The sequence below is a fragment of the Pristis pectinata genome, chromosome 18, assembly GCF_009764475.1.
Source record: "Pristis pectinata isolate sPriPec2 chromosome 18, sPriPec2.1.pri, whole genome shotgun sequence".
In the NCBI taxonomy this organism is placed as follows: Eukaryota; Metazoa; Chordata; class Chondrichthyes; order Rhinopristiformes; family Pristidae; genus Pristis; species Pristis pectinata.
The window spans coordinates 15467136-15490697 of record NC_067422.1 but is presented as its reverse complement, the minus strand read 5'-3'; the positions used below and the strand labels follow the sequence as shown (position 1 = coordinate 15490697).

The 23562-nt window shown below is 42.4% G+C and overlaps 2 protein-coding genes across 4 annotated transcripts in view; one reads left to right on the top strand and one right to left on the bottom strand.

Annotated features, from left to right (window-relative positions):
* Window positions 1-23562, bottom strand: part of ccdc40 (coiled-coil domain containing 40) — a 106186-nt gene that overhangs the window by 34806 nt on the left and 47818 nt on the right. For 2 of the 3 annotated variants that reach the window (XM_052033211.1, XM_052033213.1), the window contains exons 1-8: window positions 18294-18338; window positions 15800-15863; window positions 13029-13133; window positions 10414-10524; window positions 6719-6827; window positions 3628-3740; window positions 2532-2615; window positions 80-299 (exon numbers count right to left, since the gene is read on the bottom strand). In XM_052033211.1, the coding sequence (XP_051889171.1) occupies window positions 80-299; window positions 2532-2615; window positions 3628-3740; window positions 6719-6827; window positions 10414-10524; window positions 13029-13133; window positions 15800-15863; window positions 18294-18301 (814 nt within the window). In that variant the 5' untranslated portion in view covers window positions 18302-18338. Of the gene's footprint in view, window positions 1-79; window positions 300-2531; window positions 2616-3627; window positions 3741-6718; window positions 6828-10413; window positions 10525-13028; window positions 13134-15799; window positions 15864-18293; window positions 18339-23562 lie in introns of those variants that run through there. The other variant, XM_052033212.1, reaches the window with a different exon arrangement.
* The window catches only part of LOC127580058 (lysosomal alpha-glucosidase-like), a 41870-nt gene continuing 36848 nt past the window's right edge, over window positions 18541-23562 (top strand). The window contains 1 exon segment of the mRNA XM_052033221.1: window positions 18541-18860. The gene's annotated coding sequence lies outside the window, so the exon portion shown is untranslated.

Here is a 23562-nt window from a genome sequence, read left to right as displayed (position 1 = left end):
AATAACTTACTGACTTCAATGAGAGTTTTGTTTCAAATCACTAGCTGCAGCAAATAATTAAGTAAATTATTAAGCTCACCTTTTGAGCGCTCACTATTTGTTTTGGCTTGTGACATTTGGTAAAGATTCCTCACACATGCCAAATCTTCCTCTGCCTTTCTTCTTTTTGCTGAAGCTGCTGAGCAACGGCTATGGTATTTTTCAAGCTCCATTTGCAATTGCGCAAGAGATTGTTGTACTCCATAAAGGATCACTCCAGTTTCTTCACGTTCAGTTGTTAGCTTTTTCATTCGCCATGACTTGAAGATAAAGCAGTAATGCCATTAACTACTGGTCAGTAGACTGATCTTCCTCGATGCGACACATCATACCCCTCATCCCCACTGTGCTAGCCCCATGGCTGAACTAACCTTTTGTGATTGCTTAGCTGCCAAGAGCTTGGTTCTGTGATCTTGCTTTGAAAAGATCAAGCCTCCAGGTAATACAACATAAACAGAAAATACTGGAAATATGAGCAGGTTAGGCAATTTCTGTGGAGTGAGAAGTATAGTTAGTGTTTCAGATCAATGACCTATCATCAGTTCTAAAGAAAGGTTATTGATCCAAAGTGTGAATTCTGTTTCTCTCTCCACATTTGCTGCCTGACATGCTCAATAAGTCCAACAATTTCTGTCTTTTTGATCTCCCAAATTTGCAGCACCTCCAGTAATTTTGATTTCCATTTACACTCAGCATGCTCAATGTTGTCCTGACTGCTTCTGGCAACTTGCACTGGCAAAGGGCAGTTTCACTGTTTTTAAATTTCTCTGATCATCATCGATTAAAAAAAAATTAATTGACTTACATAACTGAGAAAAAATAATAAATGAATACATTTGATAACACACATTAAATGTGAACCGATTAAAATATAAACATTCAAAAATAAATATTTAACTAATAAAGCCCTTGAACTCAAGTCTGGAACATACTGACAGGCACACTGCAGCTAGCCAAGTTCTCTATGGATCTGCCAACAAGTTGTCAGCATGATCTGGCTCAATATTTTGTATTAAGTCATTAAACAAAACTATTTGGAACAGAGATGACAATGCATTGTTCTATACACAACCAAGTAATCACAATAATGAACACATAACCTACAAAAATGAGCCCACAGAACGTGATGCGCAATTAAGCCACAGCCCATCAGCAATGCAAACAGACCAGTGGGGGTCCAAAACTATGAAAGACTAGAACCAGTTACAGCTAGCCTAAACCTGAAACAGGAGATGGATTGAGGGTGCAGCAGGTAGTCCAATCAGGCATTAAGTGGAGCTGTTTTGGGAAACATTAAAGAATGGCACAATATGGGAGATGGTGGATTTCAGGGTTTTCCGATGCTGCACTGGAGGACTTGAGAAGCTGGAAAAGAGGAGAATTGTCCTGTACCTGCAGGGCACGTTGAAGCCCACCAAACACATGCTTAAAATGCAGGGCCTTGGAGGCAAATGACAGGACAAATCCCAAGGACCTAGTTCAATGACCTCACAAGTGGTCAAAATCAATTGATGTATATTCAAATTCTACAACTCCATAGCTGCACTGATAGCCTTGGACGCAGTCCATTTGCTACATCCCCAACCAACACTCAAACCTGGTCACATGCTCTACTTCCTCCTCATAGAACCAGCACTGTTGAAAGGCTTTCACACATATATCACAGTCTGCCCACACTACCAGCTACTGAACTACATTTGCCATATCACTCAAGTAGTTTGCATAACAGCCACTGAAAACTTCCCTCTCTTGAAGGAGAAGGTGGGTCATAAATGGAGGATGCAGAAGCTGATCTGAAGGGGAAGATGTCTGAGGCTACGGTACTTACCAAGAATGACAATATCAAAGACAATATCAATATCACCTCAGATGCTGAAATTACACATAAATCTTCAGAAGGCAGACAAGAATGTGCTTATGGTGAGACACAGAGCATGTGGACCTCAGATGAATCAGGAGATATGGACAGTACAGAGGCAGCTCACAAGAGAGTAAGGTCACTTACAAGATCTGCAGCAAGAGACTCAAATTAGCATTTTGACAGGGCAAGCTGCTGAAGTCAGCCAATGGGTATACATCATAAAATGCTAAATGAAATTGGAAGCCTGCCACAACACTAAAGTTACTGTCAAAGAAGATAGTGGAGTCAAGTAGTAAATTAGCACCAAATTTTGCATAGACCTAGCCATATTTCCTGTCTTGAAGTGGTAGCTAACTCTGTTCACAAACCTGTGAACCCCAGTGATAGCCAATATTGCAGCTTTCATTGTAGCACAAACAACCATCCAAAGTCTGAATACTGCAATGGAAGTTAAGACTGGAACCACAAACTCAGGCTACAGTATCATGGCTGTGGATTATATTTGCAGAGTATAATATCAGTTCAGTAATCTGTTCAACACATAACTAGAATTGCTGAGGAATTACCACTGGGAAATGACAATAGCTCTGTATGCTTGGATATGTATCCAGGACTATGCTACCACACTTACCAATTCCCTCAGCTCCAGAGTTAACTTGTCCAACTGCTTTGAAAGATGGCCCTTCAGGGCTTCCTGAAAACGCTTCATTAGAGGCTACGTTATTAAAAAAGAGATTTAAGGTTAGTTACATATTCATTTCACTGAAATTGTATTTGTAAAATTAGTATCAAATGCTGAGAATGGAGCAATTTTCACATGTTTTGAAATGCTCTATCTGTTGATGCAGGAAAGCAAAAGTGCTTTCTTAGCAGAATCAAAATGTGAGTTGATTTTATTGAATTGTACATAATTGATTATTGCTGACAGAATTATATGCAGATGTATACCTGTTAACTCCAGCTAAATGTTTTGCATTATTCAGTTGCTGGTTAAAGAAAGCCAGAAATCTTCTCCCCCAGTTACATCACAAAGTGTTGGGCTTGCCTGGAATTCACTGCCTACAGTGCCTGCTAAGACCACGTACAATATTTTAATTCATGAATCAATTATATGCAAGTACTCTTCTAGACATTAGTGCTGTCTGCAATACTGATGTCCCAATCATTAATTTTCATTATTTTGTGTCTCAGATATGGTGTGTGCTATCTTGTGATATCCACTATGACAGTTGCTACTGGCACCAAAAAAACGGTCTGGATTTTGTAGTTATAGTGATGCCAGAACAATCATCATCATTACACCATGAAACAGACTGCAACTTCTGGAGTATGCAGTGTTCAAATTCCTCCAAATGGTGTTTAATTTCCAACATTTCCCAGTGTAACCATCTAAATTCAAGATCCTGAGGAAAAGTTCAGGTGTTTACTTATCATTTTTGTTATTAAAGATAGAGTATATTACACCTTGGTGCATTTGGTGAAAGCTTTTGGTGGTATACTACATTATAATTATTACATTCTATTTTCTGTGACCCTAAAAATCTAAATTTTCATGTGTGAATTGTCAGGCCCTCAGATTACTATTTACACTATACAGTTTATAAAATAATGTTTTTAAACTGATTTTTTACTTTGTTTACATTTTTGTTACCTCCTGTGATTTGAAGTGCAAAACATGCAATGATTTTGAAAATAATGACCATCAAGCTCTGACATAGTTTTCTTACATGATCTGGGTCAAGTACAATCAGTTCCGTCTGTTCTTCATCCGTATCTGATTCTTCTTCAACATTTGACTCATCCACCACAGAGGGACTTTTAGGACATTCTAATTGAAAGTCTAGGCAAAGAGCAAAAAATATGTTCAGTACCCTTGAAGAAAGAAAATAACAGAAGAAACAAGTAATACTACAAAAGTTACAATAGTATTTTTGGTTTTAAAAAAATGATAAACAAAACATGTGGCTCTCTCAGGACACTGCTCCTAGTAAAATGTTAAAAATGTGCTTCATTTAAAGGTCAGAAATATGTAAACTGCAATGCAATTTCCTTCTGCCAGTTTCTTTAAAGTCATGAAGCCTAATATTTGTTAAGTAAAGAACAGACGAGTTCACAAACAAATCATGTTAAAAAAGACATCCTGGCTGGGATTTTTTTTTGTATATGCTCGACAGTATTCTGTTCACTCCATTCATTTCATTGCACAGAATAGTTGCAGGTTAGCTAGTGCACACATAGAGAACTCCCACCTCTGGCTCTGGTATTCCTGCAAAATGCTGAAAAACTTTCCCAGTAACTTCTTGACTTGAAAGCAGTCCATAATGTTTCTAATATGCGGACATTTTAAATGCTATCATCAGGATGTGGACAATCAAAGAGGCTAAATTGGTTCACAGATATTTTTTGCAAGCACTATGATTTACTTCCAATTTTGACCACAAATTGTAAACATGCACTTTTGTGTGTCTTGAGCTACTTGACAGATTGCACAGAGTGGTGGCAAATGCATCTTAAATGTCGGCCAGAACTATGCTAAAGAATAGGCAGTTGATTATGTTAATGTTCCATTCTCAGGGCTGGCATCATGATTCGATGTCAGCCCTGGCAAAACCAGGTTGTGACAATCAAGCTAAAGTCACATACTAATCACAGATGGGAAACCTGGTGTTTGGTTGAAGAAGGGATTTGACAATTTGAGTACAAGAGTAAAAATATCTTACAACTATTTTACTGGGCTTTAGTAGAACCATACTGGAGTATTGTAATATAGCTTTGGCTTCCTTACCAGAAAAAGGATATGCTTGCTTTGGAGGCAGTCCAGCAAAAATTTACCAGTGTAGACCCTGGGATGGCACTTATGTCACACAGGGAGAGATTGACTGGGCTAGGTCTATATTATCTGGATTTTAGAAGAATAAGCGGTGATTCTTAAAAGGCTCTACAGGGTAGATGCATGGAGGCTATTTCCCCTGGCTATGGAGAACTAGCACTAGAGGTCATGGGCTAAATGCAAGGAGTAGGTTTGTTAGGACTGAAATGAGGAGAAATCTCTTCACTCCAGGTACGATTGGTCTTTTGAATTCTCTACACTGCAGGGCTATGGCCAAATCACTGATATTGTTCAAGACAAAGATCAATAAATTTCTGGACATTATGGAATGAAAGGATCTGGGAATAGGGCAAGAAATAGTGTTTCAGGTAAAAGATCAGCCACGATCTTGAAAGGCAGACCAGGCTCAAGGGGCTGAATGGTCCACTACTCCTCCTCTTTCTTGTATTTTTTTGTTAAAAAGAACCCCAGATCTGTTAAAACATCCTTAAGGAATGGCAGATAACTGGATTGGAATCTGAGACGTTTGAAAGAACTAGGTTGAGTAAATTGAAATCAAAATAGCTGCAAATGCTGGAAATCTGAAAAGGTAAAAGGACAGTCAGGCAGCAACTGTGAAAAAGAAACAGGGTTAACATTTCAGGTTGAAGACCCTTGGTCAGAACTGGAAAAGGGAGAAAAACAAATTAAAGTTGTAAGGAAGGTGAGGGGAGGGGGTAGACAAAACAAAGGGAAAATCTGTGACAGGGCGAGGCCAGGATTGCCGTAGAGTTAATGGTGGCAGTTGAACAGTTACAACTGAGGCAAAGGAATGTAAAATGTTGTGAAATGCCCAGACATAGCCAGCAGGCCACTGCTACGTTAATGCAAGGAGAAAAACTGAACCAATATTGCAAATGGATGACCTGAAGCAGAAGTGGCCAGTTCCGCTACAGACAGAGAAAGCATGTTATTAAGTGGAATTTGTTATCGCCTAGAAGGCTGCAATATGCTGAGACAGAAGATGAAACACTGTTCCTCAAGTTTGTGTTGGGTCTTGTTGTCACAGTGCAGGAAGACAGAGACAGATAGGTCAGAGTGGGAATGGAATGAGAATTAAAGTGGCAAGCAGCAGGAATTTAAGGATTATCCTACATTGAGTAAAATTGTTGAGATGGGATAATCTATGCTATTTGAATACAGAGTGCTATACCTGACAAAAGTCTGGGTTCTGGTGGCTATTCCACTGGGCTTCTTGTATAGTAACAGGAAGAGGGCAAAAGACCAGACCAAGCTGCCAAAAAGAAAGATACACTGAGAAGTGGGAAAAAAACCACATTCCACATGAGAAGGTATCAGGACAAGTGACCTTTGTCAATAATATAGGTTTCAAGTTATGCCTTAAAGAAGGAAAGGGATGTAGAGGGACAAAGTAGTTTACTTGAAATTGCAGGTGTCTAAAAGGCCTGTTTTGAGGGAGTGCATTAACCTTGCGGGGGGAGCAGGGAGGGGTTTGGTTCTTGGCTGTAGAAAGTTAATAACAACTATCTACATCAATCTACCATGATTGCCAGTTAAGCAAATTGTTGATTTTGAAATCCTCGCACTTACTTTCATATTTCTGTTGGGCCTTGCCCCTCCCTATCCTTGTAGTTTCCTGCAGCCTCGTACAACACTTAAAGATATCTGTGTTCCTCAGATGCTGGTTTCTTCTTCATCTTTGTACTTAATTACTGTGCAATTGGCAGTTATGCTTTCAGCTGCCAAAGCCCTCAGGTCTGGAATTACCTCCCTAACCTTTCTGCTTCTCTTTCCTCTGAAATGCCACTTAACCCAGCATTTGATCAAGCTTTTGTTCATATGGCTCAGAGTCAAATTTTGTTTGCTAACACTGCTGTTAAATGCCTTGGGAGAGTAACAGCAGTGTATAAATATAAGCAGTAGGAATAGGTGTTGTAATCCAACAGTCATTTTGCATTCCAACCAACATTGCTAATTGAGGGATTTACCTAAATTTGGTAGGTCTTGACAAACAGGTTCAATTGTGCTGCTGGGTGTAGATGTTGTTTTCTTTGATGAGGTTTCAACAGCCCCTAATACAACTTCATCTTGCACCATCTGCAAGTAAGGTAACAGTTGAAAAGTACAAAATCAGCTTAATTCGCAATAATTATTGATTAAATATTATGTGTTAACTAACTGCACTTATTGTCTGCAGCGTAATAGTACTAAAAGATGAAAAATAATCTTAGTAACAGTTGTCCAGCTTCCAAACGAATGCAGTAAGTTCAATCAACTATTTTAATGACTACATTAACCCACATTATTTTATAAGAAACATTATCTAACATTTTAAATTTAAGTGATCATAAATAGCTTAGACATTAAGAACAGATATGTAAGAAGTAGAAAACAGAATGGATGATATAGTGCATCTTGTAACACACATTTGTTAATTTTGATTGGTACCATTCTAAACATTGTACCATGGGATCAACTGTTCTCTTTATGTTGCTGCAATGTTTCAGCGTAGAAGCCTTGCTGCATCTGTAGATAAAGCAACTATAAGAAAAACTGATGTCATTTTGTAAACAAAACACCATTGTTCATTAAAATTACCAGCTATCCTCCACTGTCTTACTGAATAAACGAGAGAAGATAATGAGACGCAGTATCAGAGGAGAAACTTGAACACCCAATGGGAACATCAAAAGTTAAGCAATCAATTCCTACTCTCTTTAACATGGAATTTGGCACTTCACTGGGCTCTATAGAATTGAAGTCCTAATCTATAGTGAGATTTGTGGTCCGACAATTTACAGCTGAATGGTTTTCAATGAGTTATCTGGAGAAGGTAGCTACAGGTCCTCTTACGAACACCCGATTTAAAGACACCCCATATGCAGTGTTGCAGGCATCTTCTGCTGGGTGGGAACGGGGCATTTCTGATTGCCTTCTATACATACGCCCCCCCCCCCCCCAAACAAGCCACAACAATCAGGGATGGGTCATGCCAACCAGAGCTGGGAGTGCTGAGCAGACTCATTGGCTCCCTCGTTGAGTCAGTGAGGCTGGTAGCCACTCTTCCTGTGCCTGATCCCTCTCCGATGATTCTCTCCCAAGATCCTCTCCCACACACTATTTTTGTTCGATGAAACCCTATCATAACCTGGGTACTGCCTGTACTTGAGAAGGCAGCTTTGCCTAATTTGTAAGCAATGCTTTCTGGTCAGCATGATGCTATCCTAATTTAAAGTCTATAAATACAGCACTTTGTAATAATTAGAAACAGATACTAGCTTTCTTTTTTCCCCACAGTGCCACAGTAAGCACCACAAATTACATTAACTGTTCACAAAATCAAATATTAAAGGGAACAGACATTTTGCATTACTTCTTCTGTGCCCCTGGAACATATTTAACTACTTTTGTTTTAGTTGAAGATCTCACTTCTTCAGCAGGACCTTCAATACCTACCTCCTAATTTACAAATAAATGGTCATTAAATGTTTTCCATTGTATACTCTGCTAGACAATAATGCACAATAATGGAATTTTCTTTTGCAATTGGGACAATTTATTTCTAAGCTATTTCAATCCCCTCTCTTTAGTGTCACTGTAATTTGAAATCATTCACGAACGAGATGAAAGCACATAATGACCAATGACACAATAAAAAATTAGGATTTCATCATCAGGCCAATGTCCTTCATGGAGAGCTTTTAACTGTTCAATTTGATCTAAGATATGCTAGCCAAAGCCCAGAACTTTCTTTGGGCATTAGAATTTAGAAAGAATGTGAAGACCTTGGACAGGTTACTAAGAGAATTTCCAAGAACCAAGGGATTTTGGTTAAGTAAATATACTGAAAAAGCTGAGTTGTTCTCCAAGAGCTGAAGGGGGTATTTAAAATCATGAACACTTTAGATGCATGAGTAATTAAGAGGGGTGAGAGAAAGCAGATAAGCTTCCAAAAGGTAATTGGATAAATATTTGAAAGAGAAATTGCAGAGTTGTAGGTAATGCTGGGGAATGAGACCAACTGTTCTTTGAAAGAACAGACCCATTCTCATAGGGCTGAATAGTCCCTTTGGGGACTGTACTATTCTTTGAATTTGTTTGACAGTTAAGCCCTAAATCAAGCTTTGCTAAAGCATTATCTCACCACCTTTGGAAAATAAGGTCAAACTGCAATTGAAGTCCCCATAATTAAATGGACCATATATTTTGAGATTCACTTGGATAACAGAACAAGTCAGAAATTGCTTGTGAGGATTCCATGTGGGTCAAAAATATCTCAGATAAAAGCAACTTATGCTGTAGTTGATTAGCATTTTTGTTAATCATTTCATTTACATTCATCTGGTTTATGATATAATGCATGTGCCTTATAGAGTAAATCTCCCAATTTAAACTTGTGCTTTGGTGGGAAGTTCAAGGGAGATATCAGAGGGAGGTTTTTCACCCAGAGAGTGGTTGGGGCATGGAATGCGCTGCCTGGGGTAGTGGTGGAGGCAGGTATGTTGGTCGAGTTCAAGAGATTGTTAGATAAGCATATGGAGGAATTTAAAATAGGGGGATATGTGGGAGGAAGGGGTTAGATACTATTAGGCATGGTTTAAAGGTCAGCACAACATGGTGGGCCGAAGGGCCTGTATTGTGCTGTATTATTCTATGGTTTCTTCCTTCTTCTAAACCACATGCATTCAGATCATGTTTCTTTTCTGTTCATCAGCTCATTGCCATAAACGAGGATTCAGCCTAGAATTACAAAATGCATATCACACCAAAAAGGGATGGACATCACAGCATTACCTATAATCTGTCAGACCACAATAAGAGTTTTAGGAAAATATAATGATTCAAACCAAAGTTCCAAAGACAATGGTTACTTGATTCAATTGACCTCTTTTTGAAGTGTGAGGAATCAGCCTATTCAGTGGAATTAGGAATCAATGGAAGGGTAGGAACTGGTTAATCAGAACATATATCTTTACTAGAGTTCCCTTGGATAATGAAGAAAAATGGTAATTCTAGCCAAGTTTCTTCCTTAATCTGTCAATGGTATTGAGAAATACTGTAGCTCCCAATACAGCTGCTCAGTTGTCATTAGATTTTTCAAATCAAGGATGATGAATTCCTCCTTGTTCTGCATGACTCACTATCATACTTGGCACTCTCTTTACCAAAGCTAGGGACAGGATGGCAGAGAGGCTAGGGAGGTTATAATAATCTGACATCTTACAAATTACAATCCACAGAAAATACATAAGCAGTAATGCTACCCTTTACCATATTTGTTTGTGTATCTCCTGGAACAGCCAGAACAATATCTGATGATATGTAAGATTCTGATGCGAGTGTCTGATCTCCTTGTTCTGTCACATCTTCAGTAACTCCTTCCTGATTTATATAGGTTTATTTAAATGCAAACGTTATAAATTCCTGATTTATTTAAATGCAAACGTTATAATTGTAAATAGTAGGACGCCTAAATGCACGCATGATAGGCGTCCTACTATTTACAATTATAACGTTTGCATTTTAAGCAAGAAGACTTTTTCCTGTCATACACGATATTCTATTTATCATTGAGCTATAGGAGATTGTGGAAGATTATTTTCTTATCTTAAAATTTACAAACTACAAGACTAATTCACCAAATAAATATCATGTAAAGTACTATAAAAATGTAGGCCATTACCATATCGGTTTGTGTTTCCCCTAGATCATCTTCAACTAATTGTGGTGGCAATGGAGATTCGGTAAAGGGCATCTGATCTCCATCTTTGGGCATTTCAGCTGTAACTTCCTCCTGATTTGCACAAAGATGAACCAATTATCAGACAATTGCATTAGCGTTGCCATAACAGTTAAAAGGTTAATGCAAATGTAAATATATAAATTAAACTCTTCTTCAAATTATAAATTGGACTTTCACAGACTTTGAACAAGATAAATCATCCCAAAGGAGCTACAAGGTTATTGAAGGTAGTATCCAAGAGGTTAACAATTAAGCAAACAATTGAAAATAGGAGCATGATGCAGAAGTTTAGGCAATGTATTTCAAATTTGGGATCAAAAAGGCTAAAGTTCTACACCTGATTGTGAATTGATGAAAAGAGGATGCAAAGGCAGATATAAGTAGAAGACCAGAGACTGTGCTTTTAAGTATAGAATTGAAACAGCACACAATGATTATCTGTAGCAAAATCATATGGCCAACAAATATGAAATCAATTATTAGAAGTTGATATCAGAAATGTATTCATCCAGAGGGTAATAAATCTGTGGAATTATCTGCTACAGAAGGCAGCAGTGGTCAAGTCACCAAATATATTCATTCTCTCTTCTCCCCTCTCCCACCAGGCAGAAGATACAGGAGCCTGACAGCACATACCACCAGGCTCAAGAACAGCTTCTAACCCACGGTGATAAGATGATGGAACGGTTCCCTCATATGATGAGATGGACTCTTAACCTCACAATCTACCTTGTTTGACCTTTCACTTTATTGTCTACCTGCAATGCACTTCCCTGTAGCTGTGACACTTTGTATTCTGTTATTGTTTTTACCATGTCCTACCTCAATGCACTGTGTAATGAACTGATCTGTACGAATGGTATGCAAGACAAGTTTTTCACTGCACCTCAGTACAAGTGACAATAATATACCAATACCGATATTCAAGGAGGTAGATATATTAAGTGATGCCAAAGGGATCAAGCAATGAGGGAAATAGGTAGAAACAGCATACTAAAGTGAATGATCAGCCATGGTTGTGCTGATTGGTGGAGCAGGCCCTGAGAGATGAATAGCCTACTCCTGCTTCTGTGTTTTACATTTTCTAATAGGAAAATGTAAAAATATTATTGATGGAATGGACCAATATCTGGAATGGGTGGATGTCTGACCTTCTTCAGCCACATTTTCATGATTTTCTGATTTGCATGAATATTATTCTACCGATGATAAAAATCTTCCATAAGATGAGTCCTTACAGTTAAAAACAATAATGCTCATTTTTATTGTCAGTGAGGCTTTTTCAAAGAACATACTATCTCATGACAAAATAAAACATCCTCATATATGTCACCTGGTGGGGTTGACTCTTAGTTGGGGAAGTTAAGGATGAACAACAAATGCCTACATTATCTGCAATGACCACATCCTGAGAACAAGTAAATTTTAAAAAAAGATAGCTTATCTTGGCGAGGGAACTGTTTCTAAATGCCAAATTGGAAGAGGTAGTTTTTTGGAACCAATTGAAGTGGATGGAGAGATTAAGGGAGAGCACTTCATGTTTGATATCAAAAAGGCTTTAATTTTGCCAGTGGTGATAGATCAAAAGAATGAGGTTGCAAAGAAGGCTAGAGTGTAATGAATAGAGTTTGGTAGAATCTGGAAGATGGAACTGAACAAGATTGCAAAGCTCCAAAATGGCAAAATCATTAGCAAACAGTCATCAAAGCAATGAGTTTACAGAAAGGAAAATGTAAAGAGAAAAGGAATTTTTTTTTGCTGTTCTCCATTTTGCATTTATACCAAAAAAAATCCTTCTCTTGGCCTGAATGATTACCCAACCAAATTATTACATACCACCAGTGGTATGGAGATCAACTGCAAAACCCCACAGTGCTCAAGTGAGACAAGCCAGTATGTTCTCCTGGATCACTACCACAGTGGCACTCCATTTATCGTGGGCCGCAGAGAATAGTTAGCTAACTTATTCTCCCAACATCACATTTTCTAAGTGATATTCCAAATGAAAATACTAATAAAAGTATTTTAAAAAATGACCTTAGACCATAATTAAGGAAACGTGTACTGTTCTGATAACATTCTACAAAGGGTATACTGGCACCAAAGAAGGTGCAAAGAAGTTTTGAAAGGATGATACTGTAAATGCAAAGTTATATTTATCAGGAAAAGATGATTAGTTTATATGTCTTCTCTCTTGAAACAGCTAGGCTAAGAGATGATGTCATACAGGTCTTTAAAATAAGGAATACTGCATTAATTGTGCAGAAAAGAAGAACTACAGGTCATCAATATAACGGTGACCTATAAATCAAATAGGGAATTCAGAAGAAATGTCTTTACCTTTCAGTGTGAGAATGTGGCAGTTGCTATCACAAGGAGTGGTTGAAATAAGTATATTGAGGGTGGAGAGAGGTAACTGTATGAATGAATACAGGGTCACGCTGAAAGTTAGATAAGGTAGACGAGTTGAATGTAGCATAATCATCATGTGGACTGTTTGGGCCAATAGAACGTAAAACAAAGAAAAAAGCCTATGAAACTCCATAGACTTTTACCATATTTGTTTCTGTATCCCCTGGAACATGTTGAACATCTGGTGCTGTGGGTTCTGAAGTAAGTATGTGATCTCCTTCTTCAGCCGCATCCTTAGTAGCTTCTTCCTGATTTTCATGAAAATGCAATCAGTTAACAAATGCATGCACACGAGAGCCCCCAACAGGCCCTTTTTCCCCCCACAGTCAGGCACTTGGGGTTGAGAATAATTTACTTTAACTCCGGTTCTAGGGAGTGGAAAATTCATGTGCACTGTGCATGATTTCTTCTACCATGGGATGGCCATCAGTTACACAACAGTAACCACAGACCCCTGACAGAGTGAGGAATTGGTCCAATAGCAAGAAGTTGCAAGACAATTTTAGATTAGGCTTTGCTGTACAGACTTAGCACCTGTATATGAACACAGATACCCACTCTTCCTTACTCCTACTCTAATGCCTTCCTTACCACACTCCTTTTCAGTTCCCTCCCCATCATTCACCAACATTCTCAGTATCCTTCCCCTACTTCCCCTTCAGCTCAGTGGAGGGAGACTAGAAGTTATACAATTTCAGGTCAATTGTAGGTTTCCCCAAAGTGCAGGCATTCATAGACTGCATACTGTAGCAAATACAGCTTTTTGTTTTACAGATGAGAACTTCATTTTCAAACAACACTTTGCTCTTTCATAATACTTTTAGCACACTAAAACTTTGCATAGGATGTCACAGAGGTGAAAAATAAATGCATCACAACTGGTGGTGGGGAAAGAGATTGGGATTATAACTGAAGGAAACATCCAAAACTACACTTTAAGGAAGGTGAGCAAGAAAGGGAGAACTGCAAGGAGATTGCAAAGGTACCGAGTGGAAAAGTGCCTCCCCACAAACGTTTTCAAAGTCTCCCCTTGCTAACATAACTTTGGTGTATCAGAGGTGAAAAATCAGATGGCAGTTGCTTTTAGCAGCTCTAGGACATTATGATATCAGGCAGTCTTAGCTGGCCTATCGGCCTAAAAAGGATGAGAATGGGAGGGGGGAATTGGCATCAATAACATGCCGTGTCTGCTCAGATAATGATTCTTCCCATGCAAGTGTCTCTGAGTTGTCTTCCTTTATTCTTATCTCTTAACCATACTGAGCCCTTGACCATGTCTCAACTATTCTGTGTGCCTCTGCCCTCACCCCTCTCTTGGTCAGAGAAAGGACAGAGATCCACTGGTGCTCACCTTCCTCCCCACCAGCTTCCACACTTAATGGACATCCCTTGCAATTTTCACCACCTTCAATGAGATTCCACTGGCAGTCACATGTTCCCCTCCGTTTTTCAGCATTCTGAAGAGATTGTTCCTTGTGGAACTCTGTAAACTGTTCTTGCATCTCAACCAATCAATCCCTGTCTTAATGCACTTTCCTATATAGCCACAGGGGATACAACACCTGGTCTTTTACATCATCCCTCCCCACTATCCAGGGACACAAACAATCCTTTCAGTGATTCTCTTGCACTTCTTCCCATCCAGTGAATTCCATTCAATATTCACAATGTTACCTCTTCTCGAATGATGACAATGCAGATTAGGTGACCATTTTGCAGAGCATCTTCATTCAGTCCACAAGAGTGAGCCTGAGCATCCAGTTGCCTGTCACTATAACCCTTCATGCCATCCCCACTCTGATTTTCCTTCTGTGGCCTCCCACACTACTCCAACCTGGTAAGCTTGAGGGACAGCACTTAATCTTCCATCTGAGCATGATACTGAATTCAACATTTCAGAAAACTCACTTTTCTGTATCAGATCTGGCCCATTCTGCTGTAGGTTATCCATCCGTAACATTAACTCAGTTTTTTTTTCTCTCCATTGACAATTCCTAATCTTCTGGGCATCTCTTACAGCTCTGACCTGCATGTCACAGCTGCTACTTGTCCTTTGATGGTTTCTCTAACTGCCCTATATCAACAGATTACACTTATGACAAACGTGGCCTCACTCTGTGTCCTATCCAGCCCTTCCCCAACATTCCTGCAACTTAAAATTAAGTTGTTTTCTCTCTTTCCCAGTTCTGACAAAGGACATTTGACTTGAAATGTTAACTCTGTTTCTCTTTCCACAGATGATGCCTGACTGCTGTTTCCAACATAGTTTGTTTTTATTACAGGATTTTGAGCATTTTATTTTTGCTTTTAGTTTAGCTTTAGTCTTGCTGATATTGAATTTAATATGCCTTTGCTCGACAGCATTTTATGTTTCAGATAATGGTAGAGGAATTAAAGGAAGGGGCACACTCATGTTGAGATTCTGTCTTCATGTTTGGAATACTGACTCCAGTTTCATTGTTCCCTTTTTCAAAAACCTCCATCTTTATCCCATGATGTATAAAATGATATGAAGGGGCAAGCAAATAGTAAATGTGACTATAACTGCCGGTAGAAAGTAGGTATGAAACAATGATTAGCAGTTCCATTTTGCAACCTTCAACTCAATCAGGTGCTTGAGTTGCAGAACAGGGAGCACACTACAATCATTTAAACATGGACCCATGCTCAGTCATTACAGTACAAAATCTGAATCTCTGATCTCAACTCAAACATATATTCTGACAGGTCTCTTTAATCAGCAAAGCTACAAGTTAAATGGTAAAAGAATTGTGTGACATAAATTGTCTTGAAATTTTGGAGAAATTTTAAAGGAACATTCAAGCCCGCCCACTGAAGTTCTTGAAACAACAGGCAAGTCAAAAACCAGCTGTTATTAGAGGTACGAGTAAAATGAAACTAAAGTTGCATTTACCTTCTGTGTATTCTCTGATACATCTTGATCTTGCTTCAAGCTTTCAGCGATCTCAAGTGTGGGACTATGGCAAGAGAAAAAACAGCAGTTAAACAGCCAATCACAGAAAGTAAATGTTAAATACTGAAACATGGAAGTAATTTACCAGATTAACATTGCTGTTAAAACTAGTATTTTAAAAATATACTTCTGGAAAAGAAAAAAGGCTAGATTCTATTCTATATTATGTTTATATAAGAATGTTATTCAAAACCAACAATTTGCAGGTAATACAATTCCAAAATATTAGAATTCTATTGCATTATTTAAAATGTTAGAAACATAAAATAGTTGTATGCATTTATTACTTAAATTATCATTCTCAATTCCTGTTTCTAGATTCTTTAAAACCAATGGTCGGGGATAACCACAGCATAAAAACAGTATAAATCACATGCGATCAACTAATTAAATGGAAGAAAGTAAAATTATATCCATAATTCTGTACAGGCTGAGATTTTAAGATTACTAATATTTGGAGCTGCTTGAAGAAAAATAGTTATATCACAAAACAATTGTTTTTAGTCACAAGAGATTCTGCAGATGGTGGAATCTGAGGAACACACACAAAATACTGGAGGAACTCAGCAGGTCAGGCAGCATCTATGGAGGGAAATGAGTCTCATAATTCGTTTTATCATCTTCACTTCTAAACCTTGACATTGTCCTACCTTGGGATCCTTTAAAAATTGCTTGCCTTAGGGTATACCTAAAGAATCTGTCAAACAAGTTTTCATCACATAATCTCATGCCAAACCTATCACATTTCCTCTCAAATTGCTCTGCTTATTTATATACAGTATTAATCACCTTCTCCAATCATTCAACCCCTATCTACTCATTTGTTGATGGATCCTCCAGTCTTTATCAATATGATTATCATTCCACCTCTCCATGCCTACCACCACAATTATCCAGGAGGTGAATCACAATGTTTATTTCCTCTTTATTTAAAAGGCAGTAAAAATGTTGATCCCTGCAATTCCTTCAAATCACATCATGCTATGTTTTTAATTTGTTGTCTAAGGAAAAATTACGATTGAACATTAGCCACCAATTATAGTAACAACCCTTTTCCCTTTGGGAATAAAAATATACATGCATTGGGTGAAGCTTATTTACCTATCCTTTTCATGGATCTCAAGAGTGTGCAGGTCCTTATTTCCCTTAATGTTTCATTCCAAATACACTTAAAACCTGTGACACATCTATCATTTTCTTGTTCTAATGAAAGAGCTAATAAAGCTGCTGCTTCACAGCTTCATGAGGTCCGATCTCAACACATTGATACAATCAGGAAGAAAGTACTCCAGTGGATCTACTTCATTAGGAGTTTGAAAAGATTTGTTATGTCACCAAAGACTCTTGCAAATTTCTACAGATGTATAATGGAGAGCATTCTGACTGGTTGCATCACTGCCTGGTAAGGAGGCTCCTATGTGCAGGATCAAAAGAGGCTGCAGAGGATTGTAGACTCAGCCAGCTCCATCACGGACATAACCCTCCCTGCCATCGAGGATATCTTCAAGAGGCAGTGCCTCAAGAGGGCGGCATCCATCAGAGAGCACGCTCTTCATGTTATTACCATCAGGGAGGAGGTACAGGAGCCTGAAGACCCCACACTCAACGATACAGGAACAGCTTTTTCCCCTCCGACATCAGATTTCTGAAAGGTCCATGAACCCATGAACACTACCTTGTTATGCTTCTTTTACACTATTTATTTATTTTTGTAACTTATAGTAATTTTTATGTCTCGCACTGTACTACTGCCACAAAACAACAAATTCCACAACATATGTTAGTGATAATAAACCTGATTCTGATCTCCAGTGCTATGGAAAATTTGCATGTTCTTCCTGTGACAACATGGGGTTCTTCTGACTGCTCTGGTTTCCGCCCACATTCCAAATGATGTGAAGGTCAGTAAGCTAATTAGCCATTATCAATTACCCCTATTCCAAGTGGGTGGTAGAATTTGGGGGAAATTGATAGGACAGTGGGGACAATTGATCAGAAGGAAAATTGTTGGGGGGAATGGGATTGCTCTATGAGCTTGTACAGACCTGATAGGCCAAATGGCCTCCTCATAAGTATGAAAAGGTCAACAACATGTTTCTCTATCCACAAAATGTTGCGTTTGTACTAATAGAGTCATACAGCCCACCATCAAATATCTATCTATAATAATACTTCCAAAAGTAGCTGGAGGTGCAGGTCCATTTACCAGATCACATCACAATAAAAAAAAGGTTCACAATAAAACTATGAAGTTGACACAAACGACATTTGTAAGAAACTATCCAGGGAACTTCAAAAGTTATATTCAAATTGACCAATTCTCATGGACTACACAGCAAACAAGGGGCTTCACCGGCAATTAAATAACCAAACAATCACACGGAAGATCACTCATGAACTTTAACGAAACAACAAAAGCCAACTATTAGATAACGTTAACATTTCTCATCTGAAGCGAGTGTTTCGGACACAATCCGGTTCCTGACACAGAGTACCTCTCCTCCTCCGCCATCTTCCCCGTTGCTAAGAGACACCGACAACAACCCGCGGCCGCAGCGCGGATCACGTGTGGGACCGTGCCACTTTCCAGAGAGGGGGGATAATCGGTCTCGGTGAGACCGAGGTCCCAGTTACGGGAGGATGGACGGTCACTAAACACCCCCCTCCTCCTCCCTCCGGGTCCGGTGATTCCGGCAGCCGCCGACCCGTGAGGCAGAGGCCTCGCCTGGTCCCTGGTTTCCTCTGGCGCCTGGTGATCGAGCTCCTGTTCCCCTCCCTCACTGGATCTACAAGTGTCAGTGCTCCCGGGGAGAAGTCAGGCGGCACCTGATCGGCCGCGGGTTTCCAGCACCTTGTGTTTAGACCCCAGTGGCCGAGTCAGTGGGGCAAAGGCTTCCCGTGGGGACAGCAGGAGGCCACTCAGCCCGTCGAGTCCGTTCTGCAAACCAGCATCTCATTCTGCAAACCGGCATCGCAACTTCTCTTTCTCGGCCTTTGACCTGTAATTAGTTGTTTTCACTCTTGAATTATGAAAGCGGAAGCGTGTTTATTTCCTATGTGTGGTTGCTTTTTTTCTGAAGGGGTTTCGCGTTTGTTGGGCTGGCAAGTTACGAGAAGGTACAGTCAACATGACTTTGTCAAGGGCAGGTCCTGTCTGACCAACTTGATTGGATTCTTTAAGTATTGACGAAAGCAGGACAGAAGAGGTGATTTACATGGACTTCAGTAAGGCCTTTGACAAGGTCCCACTTGGGAAATTGGTTCAAAAGGTATCCAGGGCATGATGGCAAACTGGATCCAAAATTGGCTTGGCAAAAGGAGATAGGGGATGATTGGAGATAATTGTTTTTGTGATTGGGTGCCTGCGACTGGTGATCCCCCACAAGAATCAGTGCAGGGACCCTTGCTGTTTGTAATATGCGTGAATGCCTTGGGTGTGGATGTCGGTGGCACAATTGGTCAGTTCATGAATGAGACAAAGACTGGGAGAGTTGTTGATGATATGGAAGGTAGACTTGGGGTGAAGAATGATTCTGAAGTGTTGGTAAAATGGCAGATGGATTTAGTCCAGACAATTGTGAGCTTGTAGCGACCCGCCGTCCGAGCAAGCGAACTTGTGCGGCGGTCGGGTCGCGCGTCGTCGGAGCGGCGAGGCCCAAGATGGCGCTGGGCCTTCGTCTTCCCCAAGTGACGGGGAGAACCTGCGCGCGGGAAAAGTTTGATGACATAGCGCATACATCATTTCCATTTTTGGTGGGCAGGAACCGTTCCTCTTAAAAGGCCCACACAAGGCGGGAAAATAAATCAGTTTTGTTTTGCAGCTCATCAACTAACGTCTTACTTGCACATCGCGGTAGCAGCCGCTACATTGGTGAGCCCGACGGTCCACATGGATTTTGGACCCACACAATGGACGACAATGCAGCAGCCAACGCAGTGGCACTCAAGCTGCCACCTTTTGGATGCTTCGGCCCCACGCCTGGTTCCACCAGGCCGAAACACAATTCCAACTTAAGCAGATCACCTCCAACTCCACACAGTACTACCACATGGTCAGCTCCCTGGACCAGGAGACAGCTGCCCGGGTCGGAGACTTCAGTCTCCTCCGGAGGAAGGCAAGTACCCGGCTTTCAAAGACCTTCTTGTTCAGACCTTCGGCCTCTCCGGTCGCTAGTGCGCCGCCCGCCTGCTTCATCTCGACAGCCTGGGGGACAGATCCCCATCGGCCCTGATAAATGAGATGCTGGCCTTGGCTGAGGGATACAAGCCCTGCCTGATGTTCAAACAGGCCTTCCTCGAACAACTACCCGACGACATTCACCTGCTGTTGGCCGGCGCCGATTTCAGCAACCCACGTGAGGTAGGTCGGGTCGACTGAGAGTGGGTCGTCCGTCGGCCAAATCGCCAGACCGCGGGCCCAATGCCTACCTAAACCAGTACAAGCAACTGAGCGACCACACCCCAGAAACACAGACGCGACACTGGCGACCAGCTGTATTTCTACCATCAGAGGTGGGACACGGAGGCCCATCGATGCCGCCCACCCTGCAAGTTTCAGGGAAACATCAGGGCCAGCCGCCGCTGATGGCTACAGCGGCTGGCCGTCAACACAGCCTCCTATTCGTTTGGGACAAGCAGTCCTGGCATCGTTTCCTCGTCGATACTGGAGCAGAGGTCAGTGTTTTGCCCCCGACCGGCCGTGACACTCGTAGCAGGCAACAGGGTCCCGCACTCAAAGCCGCAAACGGCACAACGATACGAACTTTCGGTACCCGTACAGTTCAATTACAATTCAGCGACAGCCATTTTATGTGGAATTTTACCCTTGCCGCTGTCGCCCAGCCACTCCTGGGAGCCGATTTCCTTTGGGCCCACAGCCTATTAGTCGACCTGCAAGGGAAGCGGCTAGTGTACTCCAGAACTTTCCAAACCTACTCCCTGGGAGAAGCCAGCCTACCAGCCCCGCGCCTGGACTCCGTTTCCCTAGCTGGCAACAAGTTCACCAAGCTCCTAGCCAAGTTCCCATCGGTTTTGGCACCTCAGTTTACAAATTCGATGCCCAAACACGGGGTGTGGCATCACATCATCACCACAGGGCCACCCCTTCATGCCCGAGCACGACGACTACCTCCAGACAAGCTCTGCCTGGCAAAGGAAGAGTTCCGCCGCATGGAGGAGCTGGAGATTGTTCGCAGGTCAGACAGCCCCTGGACCTCCCCCCTGCACGTGGTCCCCAAAGCCACTGGCGGGTGGAGGCCCTGTGGCAACTACCACAGGCTGAATGATGCCACCACCCCAGACCGCTACGCCGTCCTTCACATCCAGGACTTCGCAGCGAACCTACATGGGGCCCACATCTCCAAGGTGGACCTCGTCCGGGGATACCATCAAATCCTGGTCCACTGTGACAACGTCCCCAAAACTGCACTCATCACTCCATTTGGCCTCTTCGAATTCCTTCAAATGTCATTCGGCCTTAAGAACGCCGCGCAGACTTTCCAGCGGCTGATAGACGCGGAAGGCCGCGACCTGGACTTCGTGTTCATTTATTTAGATGACGTACTAATTGCCAGCCGTGACTGCCAAGAACACCTTTCCTACCTCCGCCAACTGTACTCCCGTCTCAGTGATTTTGGCCTCACTATCAACCCGGCCAAGTGCCAATTTGGACTCGATTCTATCGATTTCCTCGGCCACAGAATCACCAGCGAAGCAGCAGCACCCCTACCTGCCAAGGTAGATGCTATCCGCCATTTTGCCCGTCCCAACACAGTCAAAGGCCTGCAGGACTTCCTGGGGATGGTCAACTTTTACCATTGGTTCATCCCTGCAGCAGCCTGTATCATGCACCCTTTGTTCTCGCTGATGTCTGGCAAGGGCAAGGACATCGCCTGGGACGACGAGGCCGTGGCTGCCTTCGTTAAGGCCAAGGACGCCCTGGCAGACACTGTGATGCTGGTACACCCTAGGACAGACGTCCCAACCGCCCTCACGGTGGACGCATCCAACACCGCGTTTGGTGGGGTACTGGAACAACTAATCGAAGGCCGTTGGCAACCCTTGGTGTTTTTCAGCATGCACCTTAGACTACCCGAACTGAAATACAGCGCTTTTGATCAGGAACTTCTAGCGCTGTACCTGGCGGTCCGGCATTTCTGGTACTTTTTAGAAGGCAGGCCTTTCACTGCTTTCACTGACCATAAGCCTTTGTCTTTCGCCTTCTCCAAGGTGTCCGATCCCTGGTCAGCTCATCAGCAGCGACATTTGTCCTACATTTCCGAATTCACAACGGATATCCAACATGTCTCTGGAAAGGGTAATGTCATTGCTGATGCACTTTCCAGACTGACCATCCACAGCCTGTCCCTGGGTGTAGACTACGCCGCCCTGGCTGATGCACAGCAAGCCGACGACGAGCTGCCTAGCTACAGAACCGCAGTCTCGGGCCTGCAGCTCCAAGGTTTCTTAGTCAGTCCAGGTCAGTAGACCCTCCTTTGTGACGTCGCAACAGGTCAACCCCGCCCTATAGTTCCTGCAGCCTGGCAGAAATGCGTTTTCGACTTGGTACACGGGTTGGCGAACCCGTCCATCAGATCAACTGTCCGACTGGTTACCAGCAAGTTCGTCTGGCACGGCCTGCGCAAACAGGTCAGTGAGTGGGCCAGGACTTGTCCGCACTGCCAGACGTCAAAAATACGACGACACACCAAGGTCCCACCACAGCAGTTCGAGCCTACCCATAGAAGGTTCGACCACATCCACGTCGACCTCGTTGGTCCCCTGCCAGTTTCAAGAGGAGCCCAGTACCTCCTTAGCGTCGTGGACCGGTTCACGAGAGGGCCAGAGGCAACCCCTCTATCCGACATCACGACTGATTCCTGCGCCCGGGCGCTGCTCACAACTTGGGTCTCGCGTTTTGGTGTTCCTGTCTGCATCACTTCAGACAGGGGCGCTCAGTTTACCTCCAGCCTATGGTCCGCATTAGCGAACATGCTAGGGATGCAGCTGCACACCACCACGGCCTACCACCCTCAATCAAACGGGTTAGTAGAACGTTTCCACCGCCACCTGATGGCCGGCCTGAAAGGTCCTAACTGGGTCGACGAACTGCCTTGGGTCCTGCTCGGCATACGCACTGCCCCCAAGGAAGATCTCCACGCTTCATCAGCTGAACTCGTGTACGGTGCGCCCCAGTCGTCCCGGGGATTTCATACCCGCCCTTTTGGGGGCAAGAGGAACAACCCGTGGCAGTTCTGGAAAGACTGCGCAAGAGGCTCAGCAGCTTGGCACCGATTCCCACTTCGCGGCATGGTCAAGCCCCATCCTGTGAGCCCAAGGAACTACGAGACTCTAAGTTCGTTGTCGTTCGCAGGGGCACACCCCGGGCACCTTTGCAACGACCATACGAGGGGCCGTTCTGGGTCATCAGGAATAATGGGTCCACCTTTATTTTAGACATTGGGGGCAAGGAAGAAGTCTTTACGACGGACTGCCTCAAACCGGCCCATTTAGATTTACAACAACTGGTTGAGGTCCCAACACCGCGACACGGAGGCCGACCTCCTAAGCAACGGCTAGCACAGCCCGCGAACCTTGGGGACCGTATCGCCGGTTCTGGGGGGGGTGGGAGTGGGGGTGTTGTGTAGTGACTCACCATCCAAGCAAGCGAACCGGCTCGGCAGTCAGGTCGCGCATCGTTGGAG